The following is a 21,438-nucleotide window of genomic DNA, read 5'->3' as shown; positions in this document are numbered from 1 at the left end:
AATTTTATTTTTTTTTACACTGAATGCTTTATATCTGTAAACATGTTTAGAGAGTAAAAACCATAAAGTTTGTCTAAACTTCTGTTGCCTGCCGCTTTGCTTGTTGCAGATTAAAGTGAGATATTTTCATTTAGTGGATAAATGTTCTTGGCCTCTAAAACCTTTAGGAGAAAAACAACACAAAGCTTTGCAGACTTAGTTCCAGCACCACACAGAATTTGACAGCTTTATAAAAACCTTAACTCTGGATTAAAAGGAAGAGGTCTTTGCAGACATTTTTGTCTATTTAAAAAGATGGAGACTCTGTTTCTTTTTGAATTTGTCTGAGATGCATTTCTTCAATCATGAACCTCTGCTGAAAAAGTGTACTTCAATTTAAAAATACTTTTTCAATCCCAAGGGGAAATTAAATGTTGCAGTAACTCGTACATCATTTTTTAAACACCTATAATCAGACTATTAACAGAAACACCAGAGACTAGCATCATGTTTTTTTTTTATTAAAGTAATTCTAAATTTGTATACTTTATTCTTTCAGGGCTGCATCCCAGTTTGTCCTATCTGTATCAGTAAATGGGATGGGCTGATCAGATTGATAATCTTTTTTTTTTTCTTCCAGGTGTGACAATGGTCAGATCTTTAAATTCTAGTCTTGTCTTTAAAACACTTTTTCCGAGAGAACATTTGCACTGCAAAAATAATCTAGAAATCAGTAAAAATTTCTTCATGGTATAGTGGAGGATGTTCTTTTTCCTGCTGGATCATCAAAATAATTGGTCCTCTTGAGTTGTCGAGCATTCTGGTGCATATGTTTACTTACGTAAGGCCGCCCACGTGCTCGTCCCCATTTTCACTTAACGGTGGTGAGTCTGACATAGTGGAAAAATTGCAAATCTTTTTTGCACGAAGAGAAATGGGCTTGTGCATGCTCTAGCATGCCTTCCCGGGTACAGGGTGGTGCATATGCATTTTTTTTAGGCGGAGGGGGTAGGTCTTTTCAAAATTTCATGAAAATCCTCCACTATACCATAAGTGTATTTAGCTTTAATCTAAGCAATCTGAAAATAAGATAATTAGGTAATATGCACTTGAAATAAGACAATGCAATTGTATTCTTCTTATTTTAAATGTAAATTGTCTTGTTCCATTGACAAAGTGTCAGAATTGCCTCCTCAATTTAAGAGGAAAAATGCACTAATTTTAAGAAAAAAATAGTTATTGAGATTTCAAATTTTTGCAGTGTGCAAACAGGAATTTGGCTTCTCTGGTTTTAAAGCAATTGCTCCTTTTTCTCCGAGTGGTTTTTGAGACGATGTCTGTCCAGAATATGTTTCTCTGTTAATCTTCATTCTTTTGCATTTTTCCTGGGGTTTATTCACACATTGCGCATAAAAATATAGTTTATCTGTTGGAGACAGTACCATTCTCCTTTAAAAACAGTATGATCTCTCCATGATGTGTCTATACTTTCTTGGTTGTTAAAACAGTAGAATTAGGAACTTCAAGCATGAGAAAATTGGACATAAGGATGAAGTTAAGTTAGCTCAGATATGCATGGGTATTACTTCCTCAGAATAACACAATGATGGAGCAAGAAGATAAGTCAGACATATTTTAAGGACATGTATATCTGCACACGTTTAAATTGCTTCATGAAAAATGTTTTTTAGATTTTATAATTGATTACAAAACTCCACTATTTCCAGAACTTAAGGCGGCTCTTTTGTTTCCTGTCTTTCATTACTGGATTAAGTGATTAATCCAGGTGTGTCTGGCCTTGGTTACCGAGGTCAGGCAACCCTGGATTATTCAGTTCATCCAGTAGAAAAAAAGTTGAAATTCATCCAGTTGGAATTCATAGATAACAAAAAATAAAATTCATAAATACATAAAATTATTTATTAGACATGCATAAAGTAGCATAAAGTAGGAACGAATGCCACAGCTTTTTTCATTTCCTTTCCAAGCCTTCAGTTATACCCTGTAGTTGTTCCACTTTCAGATTAGCCAACAATGCATCACCCTCTGCCCATTAGAAGGTGGTACAGACTTCTTCCATTTAAGCAGGATAGACCGCCATGCCAGAACTGTGACGAAAACCCACTGCTATGGTTGAATGGCTTTAAAACCATAAATGGACCAGCAATGGATCCACCAAGCTGATTATATTGTTAAAAGGACAAAAGTTAAATATACAGTTCTCCGGAAAAGCCTGAATAGAATCTAGTAATAATGACACATTTGGCTCCTTACAGGCTAAATTAGATGCAGATAAGGGGAGTTTAAGACTTTTGCACAGTAATGTAAGTTGATGCTGATGTGGGTTTATATGCATTAAGACTGTTACTGTGACCAATGTTACAGCTTCATCAACTCAGAGCAAAGAACCTAATGTGGACAGGATGCGCTCCACAACCACATAAAGGTTTTAACGCTCATCTACACATGAACTAGTTCCCGCGTCTGCTCTGTCGCTTTCTTTCTGGAATTCTGAGACACTTCTTGTTCTTGGTGATAGCTATGTTGTTTCTTATGACTATTAAAGAGAAACCAGAACAGCAGATATTGAACAGAGCTCAACAGTTTAATTTGTTACAGTATAAAATTTTAATTATAAATACCTTCCTTTGTCATTTTCTGTATTATTCAGGACTAGTTATGTGCACAATGGAAGCCATGCAAACCTTTTCCTTCAGCTTGTCAGCCTGACCTGTTGTGCAGAAAATAACCTCCACTACATTTCTGCATGAAGGACTTTCAGCTTATTCAGCCTTTCAGGGAAGATTAAACTTGCTGGGTTTCCTCACATGAACCTCTTGCTTTAAATCCTTCAACAGCATCACTTCTCAGTGACAGCCTCACAAACACCGACATTAGCCGATATAAACCAGAACTTTAGTTTTTTCTAGAAGTTGCGCTGAGTTCAAAGACTTGCTGTTAGAGACAAGTTTAAATGTGCATTTCCTTTTTTTTTCTTTCTTTTTTTTTTTTGCAGATCGATGCACGAGACTCATTAGTGGAGGATTTATTATGTTTTCCACAATAATGAGGATCAATAACTCAGAATCACGCAAATGATTACATCCAATGTTTCTTTTTTCCTCTGGGTTGCAGAAATATGCTCATTTTTTGGAAGAAATCCTTCATATATTCTACAAAATAATGTCACTAAAGCAGTTCTCCCCATTTGCCTTTTGAATGTAAGAGAGTAAACAAACGAGTTAGTTTACTTTTACAGTGACATGATAAAATATTTTTGTTGAAAACTTTAACACTTGCATTGTGTTTGTGATTTAAACCAACTGTAATCTTTATTTACATCACATGTGCCCTCAAGCCTTCTTCAAACAGTCAGGCTATCCAGAAAGAGCAACCGTGCTGCTGGGTGGTTTAGTATTCAGTTTTGCACTAGACAGCGACCAGAGACCACGAAGGTGAGAGCAAGCCGCTGGCAGATTAAGTCAAAGTAATCTTTTAATTCAGCATGCACGTCCCCCCTTTAGTGTAACTTAATTTATCAAGAGGTCCAGCCAGAAACATGGAATTTGGAAAATAATTTGTGAAGGAAGCAAAAGATTAGGGTGATGGCAAGTAGGACTTTTTAAAGTTAAAGGTTTAGACATTATTGGAAAAGATGAATAGTCAAATTAAAAACATGAAACAAAAATGTCCAAATTGATGCTTCTGTTATTATGTTCTGTTATTTCAAGAGATGACTGTCTCATTTCCTGTCAGAAACAAACTTATTGGTTGATTTGAATTTGTTTTGAATATTAAATTAAACATTTAAATAGTAAAAGCATTGGTTGTAATTGCATCTATGTTTAAAATAAAGGACCGTTTTTCAGTTAAAACAACCATGAAAAACAGACTGGAATTTACTAAATTTATGTTTACTAAAGAAATGAAAACTGAAGTCTATAAGTCATGCAAAAATAAAGTTCCATCTGACATACCTATAACGAAGCCTGGAGGAGCTTGCTTTTATTTTGGGTGATTCTAACTTCAGCTTGAATGCCGTAACATGGCTCATCTATCAGCTTTCACATGCTAAAGGATAATTTGTGGTTGTTTTAATCAAAAAATCAATTCAAGTTTAAAAAACACTTTATTAATCCAAAAGGTTTATTAACTGTTTGAGTAACTTGTAGTTTTTTTTAACCAGTTGTTGGTGTTGATATCTGTAGGAAGAAAGCATCTTCTGTATTATCAGTCTGTCACTGGATCTGGAGAAGCCTCTGACTAAAGACACTGTTGTTGTTTAACAATCTGATGAAGATGATTCTCACTGTTATTCATAATCCTCTTCACTTTATAAAGAATTCTTCTGTTTTGAAATCATCTCCAGAGGTTCTAGGGGAGTTCCTTTAAAATAGCCATCTTAATTAGCTTGTTAAGCATTTCTAAGTCATCTGCTCTGATGCTGTTACCCGAGCAGATGTTAGAGGAAGAGATCACACTCTGTACAACAGACTAATAGGAGATATACAGCATTTTGGACCTAAGCTTCTATAGTCTGCTCTGTCCCTTCCAGTAGACACCTTTACAGTTTTGTCTCCAATCCCATTTGTTTTCCAAGGTATTCATACTCCTCCATCACCTCCACCTTTTCTCCACTGATGTTATCCAACTCGTTCAGGGTTTCTGCGAGTCATTAAAAGTCATTAAATTATAAAAAAAAAATTTATTAAGGTCTTAATTGGCATTAAAATTTATTAAATGTGATTATCATGGCATTTAAAATGCTTAATAAAAAAAACAAATTGTCAAATATATCACATTTAACTGGTTCCACGTGAAAATGCCAATAAGTGGCAGGAAAACGAGAAATTGGGGACATGGCTGCAGCCTGTAGATGGTAAAGATTACGAAGGATTTTATGTATATGTGTATATATATATATGTATATGTGTATATATATATATGTATATGTGTATATATATATATATATATATATATATATGTGTATATATATATATATATGTATATGTATATATATATGTATATGTGTGTATATATATGTATATGTATATATATATGTATATGTGTGTATATATATATATATATATATATATATATATATATATATATATATATATATATATATATATATGAGTAATGGGTACTTATTGATGGCATTAAAATTATTTCTTAGAGCATTAAAACAGCATTAAAAAGCCTTAAATTAGAGTTCCTACTTCCGGTATAAACCCTGTGGTTGCTGTTTCTTCAGAAAGACACTAAAAAGTATTTGTACTACAAACCTCAAAACAAAGCACCTAACTTTGAACTAGACCTGCTCAACAGCCCCATAATGGCTTTAACTCTCATCATCTACACATGAACTACTTCTTTACTGTGTCTGCTCTGTTGCCTTCTTTCTCGCTTTCTGGAACTCTGAGACACTTCATCTTTTTAGTGAGAGCTAAGCTAGTAGCTCTCAATGTGTCATCTTATGACTATTAAAGAGAAACCAGCACAGTAGCTATGGAACAGAGCTCAAAAGTTTAATTTATTACAGCATCAATTTTTGTTACATCGTTTGTCATTTTCTATTTCGTACAGGACTAAAGGTCATTGTTAATCTGTGCACGATGAAAGCTCTGCATGGCTTAAAGCAGGGTTATTTTATAAAACTATATGCAAATATTTAAACATATCATTTCGAACCGTTTAATCCATTATCGAAAAATGGAAAAATATGGCACAACCGTGAAGCAACACCCATCAGGAAAAGGCCAGAGCTTTAAAGAGTTGAACATTAATCTGAGAAGCAGCTGCTAGCTATGGAGGACCTGTAGAGTCCCGCTGCTCAGGTGGGAAATCCTGATCACAAGTCAACTATTTTGGTAAACTCTCCAAATCTAGCCTTAATTCACAAATGGCAAGTAATACATAGTTGAAAGAAAAATGACAGGAATACTCACCACAAACTATGTAGGGGTAAAAAAGCAAGCGTGAAAGAAGGTGTTCTGGTCAGATAAGAGCAGAAACTAATTTTATCATCATCCCAGCTGGAAATAAATTGTGGTGGCAGGTATCAGGGTATGGTTTTGTTCAGCAGTGAGATGGAGGCATATCAAAGTACAACGAAAGTAAATAAGATGGAAAAATAAAATCTCTGAGGCTGCAGTAGACTAAAGGCTCTGGCTTCAACGAAATCTCAAAGTATGAAGTCTGAGGTAATGAGTGGGCAAAATGGGAAAAGGGTTTGAATACTTTTACAGAGCAAAGTAAGGAGTTATAGACAGCTACAGATTAATATTATTTTTTTAATACATTGTTATGAACAGGCAACACAAGTAGAGAAGGATGCTACAAATTAACCATCAAGGCTTCAATCAGAATCAGTAGCCTTGCATGTCGTGGTCCTTCTCTGTCGAGAATATCCCCTGGGCCCGGACAAATGGTAAAAGTTCATCAAAGATCTTCAGCTCTCCATTTTCCTCCCCTGCTCCGAATCAAAGCACTTTGTGTTGAAGAAAGCAAAAGCGCAGCTCATTAAACATTTAATACCGACCCTGCTGAGGCAGAGAGCGGTGGCATGTGCTTTGTGCTAACAGTTTTTAATGTCATTATTGGAATTCTTTTGAAGTTTGTGAGAAATACAAATAGATCCGACAAGGTCACACAAACCCTGATGCGAGCTTGTCAAAAGGTTCTTCACATGGTTGTCACAACAAGGCAAACACAGACAGAGCCTCTGCATGCACCCTGTTTACAGATTATCCCCCATTTAGCATCATAGAGCCTGAGGAGGTCTCAGAGGAGGAATATAGGGGTTAGAACAGTTACTGGAAGGAAGATAGAGAAACTCTCCTCTCAAAGACTGATTTTATAACTGAAAAAGCTCAACCCAAAGTTAGAATCCATCATGGCCAACAAACCCTTCCATCTTCGAAGCGCAATGTTTTGTCAGCAAAGCCTTAGATAATTTCTCTATTTAAATTTAAGAACACTTCATGTCACCTTCCCGCAGTCTTGATCTACCTTGACTGAAATGAAACAGTATCGAGCAGTCCTGTCGAATGAGTCAAGGATAAAGCAGCAAACTGAGCCTCAAAGTCTTAAAAGAAATTAATCAGGTCTTCTCTCGGGTGAATGCCGTGCCAGATTCCCAGAATCTCATCTCTGCTTTAACATCAAACTGAATGAACAGTGTAGGAATTGTAATGAGATGGGAAGAAAATAGCAGACATTCAAAATGAACAGCAGATGATTTACTCCTCACAAAGATGCCAGAATGAGCTCCAACTGAGATCCAGTAAGTAAAAGCATGAGTGTAATCTACATAAAGACAATCATCTGTAATTCACTCATAAATAGAGGTTGGGGTGACGCTCCTAAAACATTAAGCTGTGAGCCATCATGTTAGATCAGATCATCTTTTATCTGCACAACTTGAGCTTCTATTAGCAGCAATAACGTCAACATTTCAGGCACTTATAACACCACAGTTTCTGTACTTTCTGCTAATTGAGGGTAATTCAGGGTCACAATGCAGCTATAAAACAGTGCATGGAGATTTACTTCCATCTCAGGGATAATATTTAATGTGTATAAAAACATATTAAATATTTTATAGGGATTTTTATGTGATAGACTAACACAAAGTATTGAGAGTGGGGAAAGTTGCATGTGTGGCAAATGCAACCTTGTTTATTTAACCAATATGGTTTTAAATAGACCGATTAGAATCCTGCAGCACATGGTTAGTTACCCCATCTTTGTTCCTACAGGACAGCAGAAAAATCCCATAATTCCTTCTGGGAGAAATGAAAATATCGAGGTAAAAAAGTAATATTTTTAATGAGAGAAATATTATTTTTATGACTGCATCCAAACTGTCTGTATGAACAACTCAACAGCTGTATAGTTTAAATCAGCAGTTTTTTGGCTTCTAACAGGCATATAGACACCATGGGACAAACCTAATGCTTTAGGCATGCAAAGCTGGTTTAAGGCAATCTAGAGTCTTATTGGTGATAATTAGGGTAAAGGACAGTTGCAACACAGTGTTGCCTACTCTAGAAATTTGTCGAAATGATTTCAAAAGACTTAATCCAAGTTGCAGGATATCCTACATCTTGTTTTCTGTTTTTTTTTTTTTTTTTTTTTTTTCCGAAGCATGCTACGAGACATGAAAAGGACTAATAGCCAAGTAAAATGGTTGTAAATGTCCTGAATAAGTCAATAAAAAAAAAGTTTGTTATAAAAAATTTGTTTTATTTGTTAATACAAATAAAACTGGTGCAACATCTGGCAATCTCTGTTTAACCATTTGCTATTTACTTTACACCAGGCTGTTAAATGATGCACTTGTACTGTATGGGTGTGTAGGGGGCGGATGTGAAATTACTTTGTTAAAGTATTGTCATTCAAATACAAATAGCCTGTGAAAAATTGGGTGGAAAGTAAAACCTTTTTCAACCGTCTCCACTCTCCCCAAGTGTGAAGGGGAGGGAATGATATATATTGTTTCAGGTTCATTATTTACAATTAAAACATGAACAGTGTTGCAGGGATTTGTCTTCAGTCCTCAGAGTCCTGGCTTTAAAGAACCTGTTGCTGCAATTACAGCAAAATTCAACAGGTTTCAGCAGGTTGAGACTGTCTAGATTATCTTTCTGTCATTATCTTTCTGTGGTTATGTCAAAATTTCCCATCATTGTATGTAGTTGTCCTCCTAAAAGGAAAAGTTCCTCTTAGTCTCAACTCTTTGACAGGTTTTCTCCCAGGATTACCTACCTTGTATAACTCATTGAAGCAGAGCACCCTATTCCACATCTGTTCTGTGTCCCCTACACAGCTTCTGACTAGTTACTTTTCTTCTCCCCCTCAGATCAGTCATCCATTAGCGCAGATCTGTGAAGCACAGCTAAAAGTTGTCCTGTCTCTCCTGAGCCTTGGATTTCTTAGGCTGGCATTAGGACTGCTTCTCTGATTCTGGATGTTTTAGGCTTCTCTGTTACTTTATCTCTGACCTACCTGCTGTGCTGCTTGGCTTTCATTATACTTTTTGTTCACCAGAATTGTCATAAAAAAAAAAAGGAAAATCATAAGCAGCTAAAACCAAAATGAAAGCATCCAAAACTATAAAAGACCTGCAGAAATATTTGGCCTAAAGCAAGAAGGTGCCACTTCTGACTTTGTTCTTTTTTATATGCACTTTATTCACAAAAAGGTTTTTGGTTGTAGCAAGATTTATACAATGCTTTTAAACTTTGTCAAAGTGTATTTCAGTTTAAAAGGGTAAAATCTATGCCTTGGTGAAGAAATGACAATCTGAGCTGCCAGTGAGAACCTGCACAGCATGCTAGGTGCTCTTAATGATGAAGTGTGTGAAATGATGCTGAACGCTCCTGAAAAGCTGAAGAATCTCTGAGAAAGATTTGTGCAAATTAGCAACCATTTAAAGTGAGAAATCTCTGTTACATGTCAGCTCCCAATCTTTATTATTAAAATCTAGCTTCAAGCTCTGTGAGTGGATTATGAGACTCCCCGTATTTCTCTATAAACTCCTGAACCCGAGGAACCCAGTGATTCCAAACCGCATTAATCTGATTTTGGTGTCTTTGTAGCTTCTTTGAATATTTTTGTGTTCTTTTCGAGCTTTCATTTTCTCCGTATTGTGTTGCCTTGTAGCACTTCGGGTCCTCTGGTGGTTGTTTCATGTCCCCCAGTGCCTCTTTCTGTTTATTTTCATATGGCCTGCTTTGTGACTCACTGATGTCTTTTTGTTATTTGGTGTTCTTTCATGTCTGTTTGCAGTAAATTACTTGGTTTTTTTTTTGTTGCTCTTGTCAATATTTTATTCTTTTTTTAACAATCTTTGATGATCTAAACCCGTTTTGTGTGGCTTATCTGAGCTGTTATGACTTTTTTTTAAATCCACTTTTAAATACTCTTAGTATTACCATTTATGACATGCTCTAGGAGTTCCAGTGTTTTATTGTCATTACATTATCACAAGTACAGAGAAATGAAATGAAATCTCTGCATTTAACCCATCCCCTTGGGGAGTAGAGTTGAACTGAATTATAGAGGTTACCTGTTAGCTGCTTCTGCACGCCATTATCCAGGGCCTAGCCTTTTTGTCCTTAGATAAATTAAACTTCATTCTCCTGTAAGTGGCATTTTTTTTTTTTATATCAAACTGCTTTAATAATATTTCTCATTAAAAGCTCATAAACAGCTGTTATTGGAATGGAGCTCATGTTACTGTCTTTCATTAAGTAATTTACATCTGCGTTCTTATTCCAGGCTGAGCAAATGTTCCAACTTAAGCTTCCCTGTGTTTACTAAATGTGGATTTCCTGCAACCTAATGAATGAATGAATGAATAGGAATTTACAATTTCAGAGAGACAATTTGACAAACAACAACAAATTATTCAAATACACACAAAAAAGACTCGTAAACATCAACCAAACCAAACAATGGTTTTGATGTTTTAATCATCTAGCTGATGATTACAAGTAAAGGTCTTCAAGGTTGGACTTGAATATTCCATCCCCTTTAAGCAGTGCACCAGTACCCTTGGCAGGGAATCGGACCCTCAGCATGAAGCTACCACCACCATGCCTGCCAATAACTGTTGTATACTCATGGTGATACTGCACACTTTGTTTGATTCTTTTTACATTTGACTACATTATGTAACGGTCAGACCTAGTAAAGATAGGAATAAATGGATACGTCAAAACCTCAGACAAGTTTAATTACGTTAAATGAAGACAAAAAAAACTTGTCCATACTTTTATTTTTAACCCAAAACACAGCCACCAAAGTTCTGATCAATACCAGGAAAATTAATCACAATTGGTAGGTCCACAGTCAACTGTACTGTTTTCCAGTCAAGGACTCAAATTTTAACAGCTGCTATCGGTGTAAAAGGCACTGAATGGTTTTGGGCATAATTTTCATAGTTGCTGGTCAGGTATTTTCAGTCGGTCCTTTAAATTAAAGCTGACAGTTTACTTTTTGGTAGCAGCTATCCCATGTCATTTGGAATGTTATTTTGTTTTAGGTGTGTTTATACATGGTCCTAGATTTTTGTTTTATGCTTTAAATTATTTTGTTTTATTTCATAATACCCTTAATAACAAGTCCATTGTTACTCATTTATTCCATTTTTTTTTTTACTTGAAATCTGTTCCATGCTTTCCTGTGCAGAAATGTAAGCAATATCTATGCATGGTGCTGTACAAATAAACTTTCCCTACTTTGGTTTTAAAGGGTCTTATTGACTCTTTGTCTCTTCTGACCAAACTTTTTCTTAGGGATGACATTCAGGTTTCCTGTGTTAATTGCTGCAGATTAATATCTGCAAGTGGAGATCTATATGTGTAAAGGGTAACGGTTTGGTTCGGCAGTTTTAATAGAAACTTGAAACAAATTGGATGTTTCAGATGCACAGTCTTCAAAAACACAAATTTGTTTTGGAATAAATAAAATATACTAAATTTAGAAAGGCCCTTTTCTTCTACTTCCAAAGCCTTCAGGCATAGTTCTTACATTAGGTGTGAAGGTAATGCTGATGTCATCGCCCCTCTGTGCAGGCGGGAAGAGGTTTTCCTCCTGGGTGTGGGTCTGGCGTGTTTTTTGGGTGGTGGCTGGTCCAGCCCCAGATGACAGTTACCTGTGTCTGCTGGCTTGTTGATGGTTCTCTAGGTAGGAGGTTAATTTTATTTGTAACGCAATTTACATTTGAATTCAAATCTCAAAGTGCTACATTTAAAAAAAGGGAAAATTAAAACAAGGTTAAAAGACCATAACATTAAAAACAGAGTAAAAAGACAATCATTAAAATCAATACATTCGAAGGCATACGCAGCCTATAAAAAAATCTAAAAATCAGCAATTGTAAGCATTTCAAAAAAGGAAAGTTTTCAGTCCATTCTAAAAACAATCCACCGTCTGTGGGGCCCTGAGGTGGTCTGGGAGGGAATTCCACAGAACGGGAGCTGCGGCTTCAAAGGCCCTGTTGCCCATTCTTTTTAGCCGTGTCCTGGGTGGGGCCAGACGGTGCTGTTGGCCTGACCGGGTCCGGGAAGAGGTGTATGGTGTGAGCAGTTCAGTGAGTCAAGAGTCTTAATGATCTGCTTGATAAAGCACATCTGTTCACCTATCGTTTAGCTCTGGGACATCTTTTCCCAGAGCTAGATGTGAAAAACAGGACCCCCACACAATAAAAGAAATTCACTCTACCAATTCTGCCAAACAGAGTGGAGAGGTAATCTGTCAGAGTCATGCCAGAAGCCAATTTTTGGCAACAAAAACAAACTGCCAAAGGAAATCTATCCAACTGTAAATGGAGGTGTATCCATAGGTTTAAACCTGCATCTAGAATTTTATATTAATTCATGGTAAATGCTTATATTGATGGCTTTTGTACATCTGCTTTTGTTCCCTGGTGACATTTTACCTCTAAACCAAAATCCCCCATTGATGACCAAATAGCTTTATTAGTTTGATGAAACTACAGCTTGATCTCATTGACAGAGCTGAAGGGGCCTTTTGGACAAATGGTGAAATGTCTGCAATAAACTTAAAAAGTTAATTCAAGCACTTGAGATCATCATGTTCCAGGTATCTGAAAATCTACCCTAACAAATTCAATTATTTTTTCAATTTTTTTAGATTTTTTAAAAATAAATGTTCTCCTCCTATTGACATAATTTAGGTTGTATGGTGTATTGTTTCGTGGAACAAGAATAACACATGCATAAAATCATCAAAATAAATCTAACATATCTATGATCAGTGTATCTAAGGTTTTGACCATAAATATGGGTCTTATGGAACATTCTCCCTCCTGTTGAACTGTGCTGTGCTTTGTAAATCCTGTTCTCCCACTCTGGTTTCTTTGTGTTTGATTAAGCTGGTTCCGTGTTGAGTTTCAGCATGACATTTGCAGAATATCTAAAATCTCTACTTTGCATGTTGCCTTTGGATTTTGCTTGTAATTTAAGGTTCCCATGTGAGCCTAATGAAGCTGGCAGCTGAGCCCAAGATCAGAAATCAGCTGTCGTTTTTACACAGAAATGGTTGCCCGGATATATTTAAAAATACATCTAGGCTGCTATTCTTCATCAGTGCTGGTGAGTGTTATTTCTGCTGTGAGAAGTAAGTCTGTCTTTGACCCATTTTGTCATTCACGCTCATCCCATTTGACCATAAGCTCTGGAGATATAAGCACCTTGAGCCAGTAATTGTTTCAAACTTTGATCTATTCTAGCTGAACGTACAACTTAAATGAAATTTCTCAGTTGGATTTCTTCAAGTGTATTTTTTTTTTCATCTCTTAGTGTTAAATTGCTCTTTGTACTTGACAATCAATTACTCGGTACATGTGGAATTGCCCTTGGCTTTGTCAGGTCTTTCTTGTTTCGCATGAATAAGCTCTAAGATTACCACTAATATGCGAGTGGATGCATTGAAGTGACTGCGTCACTTAATTTGTACCTGATATCCCTTTATGCACACAACCTCATTTTTCCTGATTACAAATTGCGTCTGAAGGACTTGTAATTTGATCAAATTTAAACTTTAACATTTCACTTTTCATTGTCTTGAATTTCAAACTAATTATGAGGGTTTCCTTGGAGACTCACTCCTCTTAGCAACACCAGAGACAACAGAGATTACAGTGAGGGAATCTGTGATTCGGACAACAGAAGTAATCAGCACCAGATTGGCACACAATGGAGGAGCTGTCATGGAGCCTGCACCGCATCAGAAACTGCACTCATCTGCCGGTGGCTGGAAGAAGGTTATCCGTGTTGAAATTTTAAAGGTTGCTAAAGGGCAAAATGTGGGACGGCTTTTGTGCAAGTGACTCATTTACCTCAACGCTGCGATGCTGTTGTGGCTGCAAGGTAGATTAACTTATCCAAAAAGTCAGTGAAATCTGTTGTCCTTTTATTTTATTTAATGTCACGGGACATACGTGAATTCACAAAACATTTCACATCAATACAGCGAAGCAGACAGTGGCAATGTTTGTTTTAAACAGAGAATGGCAACTGTCCAGGAATTATTGTTTATTGCACAAATGACTGGCAGAGTGGGCCACAATAATTCAACAAATCAAATAACAATCCTAAAGGGCTGCATTAGAAATAAATCGCTTCAGGAGTCAAAAAAATCAATCATTTTATATTGTTTTAATACATTTGAACAGAAAAGGACGTAAACTGTTGGATCAGCGTGGATCGTTTATGCTTATTAACTTTATGTTTCTTCTTCTTTTTTTTTAGCAGATTTGCATTTTTTCTTATTTTATTTTTTACAAATGTGAACATTAAATACATCATATATCTGCTTAGAGTTCATCCCAACAGGAAGACCTGAATCCACCTACACATAACTGTGAGGACCAATTAACAAGGGCATGTGCTGACAGAGGAATCAAAGAATTATGGCCTTACAGGACTAATATCAATATTTCTTTTTGTTTGTTTCAACAGAGAAAGCAGACTTTGAGATTATGATGGAACTGAAAAATATTCCATCTTTAAGTGCCGACAACAGAGTCCAGTCTCATTGCATTTTCTGAAACAATTTATCTTTACAGTGTGATATTCAGGTTGTAAAAAATAAATAAATGTATAATTTAACAAGGTGGTTTCTAAATCATTGCATTGTTCAGTTGAGTAGATTAAATGGTTTAAATTTAGTTTTCTTTAGAAAATGTGAACTGTTGGTTTGATGTTATTATTTTTGCTAAAAAATGGATCAACCTGCTCTCCTGTGATAAGGGAATTTTTGTGTGCATTGCTTGTATAGGTATATTAAAGGCAGCCTAATTTACTCTGCGGATCTAACAAATAACGATTTCCCTTAAAAGTGTTTTCACCTTTCATGATCCAAGTAAAAGAGAGACTGTATTTACTGCCGCAGTTTCCCGTCTCTCTGTATCATGTCATATGATCTGTGCGTTGGCTTAGGCATCTCTGGCTGTTGAGAGATGTGTGTTGAAAAACAACTGAAACGCTACTCACTGAATGTACTGATGTTCAAAGTAAAACTTTACGTTTCTGAAGCTCTAAGTTTCCTATAGAATTAACTAAGAAACTGCTTAATGTGAAACAAGCCAGATAATCAATTAGTCACATTAAAGGAATAGTACACCCAAAACATGATTAGCCTTCATTTTCTACTCACCCCCATGCTGAACAAAACTCTGGAGTACTTTTTTGATATCTCAAATGCATCTGGAGATCTGGGAGGCTTCTTGCTGTCTGCTGACATTCAAATAATGGAGGTCTATTGTGCCCGAGACAGAAAGGTCCACAAAAGTCCACAAAAACGTGTCAATATTCCTCCATACTGCTCGTCCAATGTAATCCAAGTGTCCTGAGTGGGTAGCATCCAGAATTTACTCGAAACGAAGTCATTTAGAACGTTTTAGAGCCTAAACAGTAGTGTATAGGATTTCCTAATAGCGCCCCCATGCGCGCTCACGATTCTACGGAAGCCGGCAGACCAAACCGGAAGGAAGTGCGCATTCAGCGTCTGCTCTGCCGATAATGCAAGCGTAGAAGAAGAAATGTGCTGTTTACCTGTGCAAAGAAAGAAACAACGAAAGAAAAATGTCTGAGGACTTCAGTGTTGAGGAAGAGCATGAGTTTTTTGCCGAGCTGAATGCGCTGGTTTGGTCTGCCGGCTTCCGTAGCGCCGTGAGCGCGCATGGGGGCGCTATTAGGAAATCCTATACACACTGTTGTTCAGCCTGGGGGTGAGTAGAAAATGAAGGCTAATCATGTTTTGGGTGTACTATTCCTTTAAAACACTAAAGTGTTTTAGAATTAGTCTAGCATTTGAGGAAAATGTTCTATTAAACATCATTATCAGATGGAGCAAGGGCTCCGTTTGTCGAATTTTTTTTTTTATTGATTAGTGCAACAGTGTTTTCACAGGTCTGCCTAAAAAGTGGATCAGACAGCTGCAGCTGATCCAGAAAGCTTCTGCCCATGTCCTCACTAAGACTAAGAAAGTAGAGCACCCCAGTTCTAAAGTCCTTACACTGGCTCCCTGTATCTCAGAGAATAGACTTTAAAATACTTCTGTTAGTCTATAAATCCCTGAATGGCTTAGCACCTAAATACATCACAGACTTGCTATCAGTGTATCAACCCTCCAGACCACTCAGGTCTTCTGGCTCCAGCCTGCTCTGCATACCTAGAACCAGAACTAAACATGGAGAAGCAGCATTTAGTTCCTATGCTCCACTTATCTGGAACAAACTTCCAGAAAACTGTAAAGGTGTGGAAAGCCTGAGTTCCTTTAAAGTCCAACTGTTTTTAATGTTCTTTTTTGTTTCTGCATTTTTTTTTAATTAATTTATTTTTCCTACTTGCTTTGATTCTGTTTTATTTTCCTGCATTTTATGTAAAGTACTTTTCATTGTCTTTGAACTGAATTGTGCTATACAAATAAATTTGCCTTGCCTTGCCTTGACTTGCCTTGCCTTGCCTAAGATCTGCAAGGAGCTAAAACCCTGATTGATATTTTTTTATGTTGAAAGATAAACATATATATCTTTTTAACAATAAAAAAGATTTCGCTTAGCTTCGTCAACCCCCTAATTGACAGTAACTGCACTGAATTATGTACTCATCCACTGACAAGCTGCATTTAAAAAGAGAGTAAACATGTTAATATTAGCATAACATTGTAGCTATACAGGGGTTTTATGTAAATATGTCATTTCAAATTTGACTAAGAATACCTCATGGAGTTTTGAATTTATTAGGCAAGAAGGGAGTTCATGCAATTTCACATCATTGTAGTAACAGCTAGCTAACAGTATGTTGCAGCTTTCTAGCTGAAACGATAAGACATCTGCTGCAATATGAAAAGGCATATATATTGCAGCAAGTGAAATGGCAGGACACATTAACATTACTAATTCAACTAAAGTTATACTAATTAAATGTCATCTCAAGTTCTATTACTCTGCTATAAATCATTTAGATGATACGGTTTTAAATTTGCCTCTCAAAAGGCTTTGGAGCTAAAGTATCTTAACCATTAAAAATGTCTCCCATAGAAATGCTACTTGGATTGTCATTAAATTAGATATAATTAGGAAGGATTTCAGTAAAAATATATCTTTATGATTCCCCTTCGAGAGCCTACACAGCCAAAGTCAGTGTCCATGCTTGAAAACCTACAATCCTACAGTTTCTTTATGGATTAGTATTAACCTTAACACACCTGAATTTTTATATTCTAACTCTAAACTTTGAAAAACATCTGTACTGATCTGAAAATCCAATACAGCTTCCTCAAAGACAAAAAAAAGGTGTCAACTGTGATGATTAATTGCAATTTTCACACCTCTCTCAGTTTCGGTAGCAGCAATATGTTTTTATGCAGGCAAAATATGTTATTAGCATCATCCACTTGTGAAAAAAAAGGTCTGTATATTTATTATGGTAAATCTGTTGGTGATCACAATTAGCCTTTAATATTTCTCCGCGGAGGATTTCTCCTAATTTAGATTAGATGTCATTGTGGCCATTGCTTACTTTTTATCTGAAATATATGGAATAAAAAAATAAACTCTTAGCAATGCAATGGCAAATAAATATAACTATGCACCTTATGTAAACTAGTCATTGTTTCAGAAAATGCCATGAGATCAATTAGATATGTCAAACACAAACAACCAGACAGGAGGTTGAAATGACAACAAGGTAAACAACGAGGCCTGCTTGTTTCCCATGGTAACCAAATACACTTTGTCAACCTTGAAAGGTGGTTTGCGCTTACGTATCTTCTTTATATAAAAGCTAAACTTAGCTAAGCTTTTCCAAAATTTTCAGTGACAGCAGAAATTACATATTGATGTCCTTATGTATGACAATGGTGCTGGTGGGTGCTTCCTCCACTCGTCTTCCTCTCAGAGCCAGAGAAAGAATGTTTCGGACATTATGAGAAACTCTCAGGAGGAGCTCCTTCAGTCCAGCCCTGTACTCCCTTCGGATCAGGCAGTAGAGCACTGGGTTGAGACAGCTGTTGGCGTGAGCGAGACACACAGTCAGGGGAAAGGCATAGGCTTGGGCGTTGTAGAAGGCTTTACTGAAGGGCACCAAGTCAAACTTAATGAGTACCCCCCACAGGGTGAGAGCCTGGTTCGGCAGCCAACAGATAAAAAAGGACAAGACTACGATGGTGACGGAACGAGTAACTTTGGAGCGGTTGCGGTGCCGTCCTCTTTCGTGCTCTGATTTCTCAGTGCTGCCAGCGCTGCCAACCGTGCTGCCCACAACACGTCGACTCAAGATGAACCTCAGTAGAAGGAGATAGCAGACAGAAATGATGATCAGGGGAACTACAAATCCTAAAAGGACCTTCTGTGTTTGGTAGAGCCCAAGCAAGACCTGGGGATCCCAGTGACCTGAGTCGGAGTCAGAAAACCGAACTAAGCAGAGCTCATCATCTGCCGACACCTAAAAAACACAACAGAATGACAAGATGCTCATAATGGCAAATTAAAAATAAGAACTAAAGATTAAGTCTATAAATGCACTAAGAAATCAACAGGTGACTGATAAAATCAGTTCTTGGAATGACTGATAGTTTCTCTCAGTCAATAAACCTTAGGAAAACACCATGTCATGCAATCACGCTTTTCAGAGAGGAAGTTCTCAGTAAGAGAAGTCTTACTACTTTTACTCTTAGAAGGGTGTTAATAAATGGAGAAAAGAGATGTCATAAGCTTCTAGAATGGACACTGTAATGTCCACTGAATCTGTAATGTTTTTTTTGTTAAGCTTCAGAAGCATAGATTTTAACAATTCACTTCTTTTTTTACCAAACATCTTTCAGTGCAACAGGAAAACTCCAATCTGGATTTAAATCCCTAAAAAATGCAACTCCCAAAAAGTTTAAAGCTTGGACTTCTGCTTCACTAGGCTTTGAATGCCATTCTTTTTCAACTACACAAAGAAGTCCAGTTATTTGTTTTTCAACCTTTATTTGGGGATGCACCAAAATGCATTGTCCTGTGCACAAGGTCTGATAATAAACAGTATTTAAATCCCGCAGCACGCAATCACGCTTTTCAGAGAGGAAGTTCTCACTAAGAGAAGTTTTACTACTTTTACTCTTAGAAGGGTGTTAATAAATTTAGAAAAGAGCTGTCATAAGCTTCTAGGATGGACACTGTAATGTCCACTGAATCTGTAATGGTTTTTTGTTAAGCTTTCAGAAGCATAGATTTTAAGAATTCACACCTTTTTTACCAAACATCTTTCAGTGCAACAGTAAAACTCCAATCTGGATTTAAATCCCTAAAAATGGCAACTCCCAAACAGTTTAAAGCTTGGACTTCTGCTTCACTAGGCTTTGAATGCCATTCTTTTTCAACTACACAAAGAAGTCCAGTTATTTGTTTTTCAACCTGTTTTAGGGGATGCACCAAAAGGCATTGTCCTGTGCACAAGGCCTGATAACAGTATATAAATCCTGCAGCACTGTGTAACACAGAAAGCTCTCTTTTATACACACAGTATGTCTCCTCTGGATCCAGTATGAATGAGTAATGATCGTCTATAATAGAAAAGGCTGCTTAAGGCTCTTCTATACTTTTAATAAATGAATGAAGGATTTCACAATTTAAGACATTACTGGAAATCGAAGCTTTTTTTCTCTCAAGGTGGATGAACACCACATGCAAAGGACTAAATGAGTTATGTCCTTGTTTTTGGTACACATACCCTTTGTGCCATAACCTGCAGGTTGCTACAGTAATGTAGGCCCATATTTCCATTACTCTAGAGACTGCTTTGTAGCCTTGTGCTTTTTTAAGAACTTACTTTTATCCAATGAATATTTAATTACAGAAGAAAGTTCATTTTATTCAAATAAATTTCATAAGATATTTCATTGGTCTTTGTATTTAATAAAGAAAAGTCTTAATCTGAAAAAAAGAAGGGGAACTGCAATTTTCCACAAAATCTTTGATCGGTGCATCCCTGTTGAGAAGCAAATGCACCAACCTGAACGGTGGTGGAGTAGAAAGCGTGGGGCAGCGTTGCCACAAGAGACACCACCCAAATGGCCGAACTGACCCACTTGGCCCGAGTCATGGCGATCCTTGGGCTGCTCATCTTCAGGGAAGTAACCAGGGAGTGATACCGGGTCACACTCATTGCCGTGAGGAAGAAAACACTGGCATACATGTTCATGGTGGTGACAGAGCTCACAATCTTACACATGACCCGACCAAACGGCCAGCGGAAGTCCAGCACTGTGTCCACAGCCCAGAATGGTAAGGTCAGGACGAACTGGAGGTCAGTGATGGTCAGACTCATCACGAAGCAGTCGATGGCGGAGTGGTGGTGGCCCCGGCGGCGGGAGTGGAGAAGAAAGAGAGCCAAGAGGTTCCCCACCAGCCCCAGGACGCACACCACCAGGTAGACCATGGCAATGAGGACTCGCACCTGTCAGACACAAATTATAACTTAAGCTTGTAGACTCCCCAACTCCCCCACCCCTCCAAAAAAGAAAAAAAACCTTGGCCATACAAACACTCAGATGATTTGTGCACATTCTCTGCATCCATCTTGTGATGAGAAATGAAGGTGAGAAGACCTACTGGCAGGTTTGCGCTGTCTCCATGCTGATCCAGGGAGGACTCCTTGGAGAGGATGTGAAGCCAGCAGTTGAGTGAGAGATTGAAAACTGGGAGGTTGGACCCTACTCCCGTAGGGCTGACCAGCTCGGATATTTCCTCCTCCTGCCCTCCGCACGCGCTCAGTCCAGTGGGGGGTCCGGGGGAGCTGATGTTGCTCTGCATGCTTGTGCAGAGAAATAAAGGCGCACTTTTTTTTCTTTTTCTTTTTGTAGAGATAAAGGTCCCTAGCTTTTCCTCATGTGCCAAACTATCCTCCGCACTGAGGGTGCACAAATATGGAGACAAAACTCCCCATCTTCCTCCTCCTGCGTTTGGTGCTCAAAGTCCAAAGTGCGCACCGCGTTCTCTTCTCACATATCGGTGATTCAAATGGAAACTTGAAGCAAAAATGTATATCTTTGAATATAATAAAGGGGAAATGTTAAAAAAGAAAAATATCAATCTATTCTGTTACGGTTCGTCAGCATCTTCATCCTGAGAATGTGAGCGCAGAACCGGACTGGATGCTTTTATACTCGAAAGGCTCTCATCCCGCCGCCTGACGGCGCACTGTGGGTGCGCACAGTTCATCCATCAATGATGACTATTATTATCATCAAGAAGAAAAGTGTCATCGGTTTCATATTTTTAGGATTTAGCGTTATTTTTATTTAATTTGAGCTTCGAGATCAAAATGGTTTATTTAGTTTATTTAGACTTTTTTTTGTCTGTCTCTTTTCTATTCTTTTTTTTGTAGCTAAGTTAGATATTACCCGACAGCAAAAGTTGTGCATCTTTCTGAGTATATA

General features: G+C 37.3%; 1 protein-coding gene across 1 annotated transcript; it reads right to left on the bottom strand.

Annotated features, from left to right (window-relative positions):
* Positions 1-16,276: 16,276 nt before the first annotated feature.
* On the bottom strand, positions 16,277-21,193 carry LOC119773546 (relaxin-3 receptor 1-like). Its single transcript, XM_038270539.1, has 3 exons — positions 20,612-21,193; positions 20,013-20,456; positions 16,277-18,461 (listed from the first exon to the last, which is right to left on the bottom strand). Exons 1-3 carry the CDS (start codon positions 20,810-20,812, stop codon positions 17,847-17,849), a joined length of 1,260 nt encoding a protein of 419 aa, XP_038126467.1. The 5' UTR covers positions 20,813-21,193; the 3' UTR covers positions 16,277-17,846.
* Between the last annotated feature and the right edge of the window lie 245 nt (positions 21,194-21,438).

This window comes from Cyprinodon tularosa, unplaced genomic scaffold (genome assembly GCF_016077235.1).
Source record: "Cyprinodon tularosa strain WSP-4 unplaced genomic scaffold, ASM1607723v1 ctg12, whole genome shotgun sequence".
Classification (NCBI taxonomy): domain Eukaryota; kingdom Metazoa; phylum Chordata; class Actinopteri; order Cyprinodontiformes; family Cyprinodontidae; genus Cyprinodon; species Cyprinodon tularosa.
Note: the sequence above shows the minus strand (reverse complement) of the source record. Positions and strands in the feature narration are given on the sequence as shown.

Excerpts from the sequence above, each read along its gene's own strand:
- LOC119773546 (XM_038270539.1), bottom strand. The coding sequence starts at position 20,812 with ATGCAGAGCAACATCAGCTCCCCCGGACCCCCCACTGGACTGAGCGCG. Across the intron at positions 20,457-20,611 it reads GAGACAGCGCAAACCTGCCA|GTGCGAGTCCTCATTGCCAT; the intron begins GTAGGTCTTCTC and ends TGTGTCTGACAG. Across the intron at positions 18,462-20,012 it reads TCTACTCCACCACCGTTCAG|GTGTCGGCAGATGATGAGCT; the intron begins GTTGGTGCATTT and ends TGTGTTTTTTAG.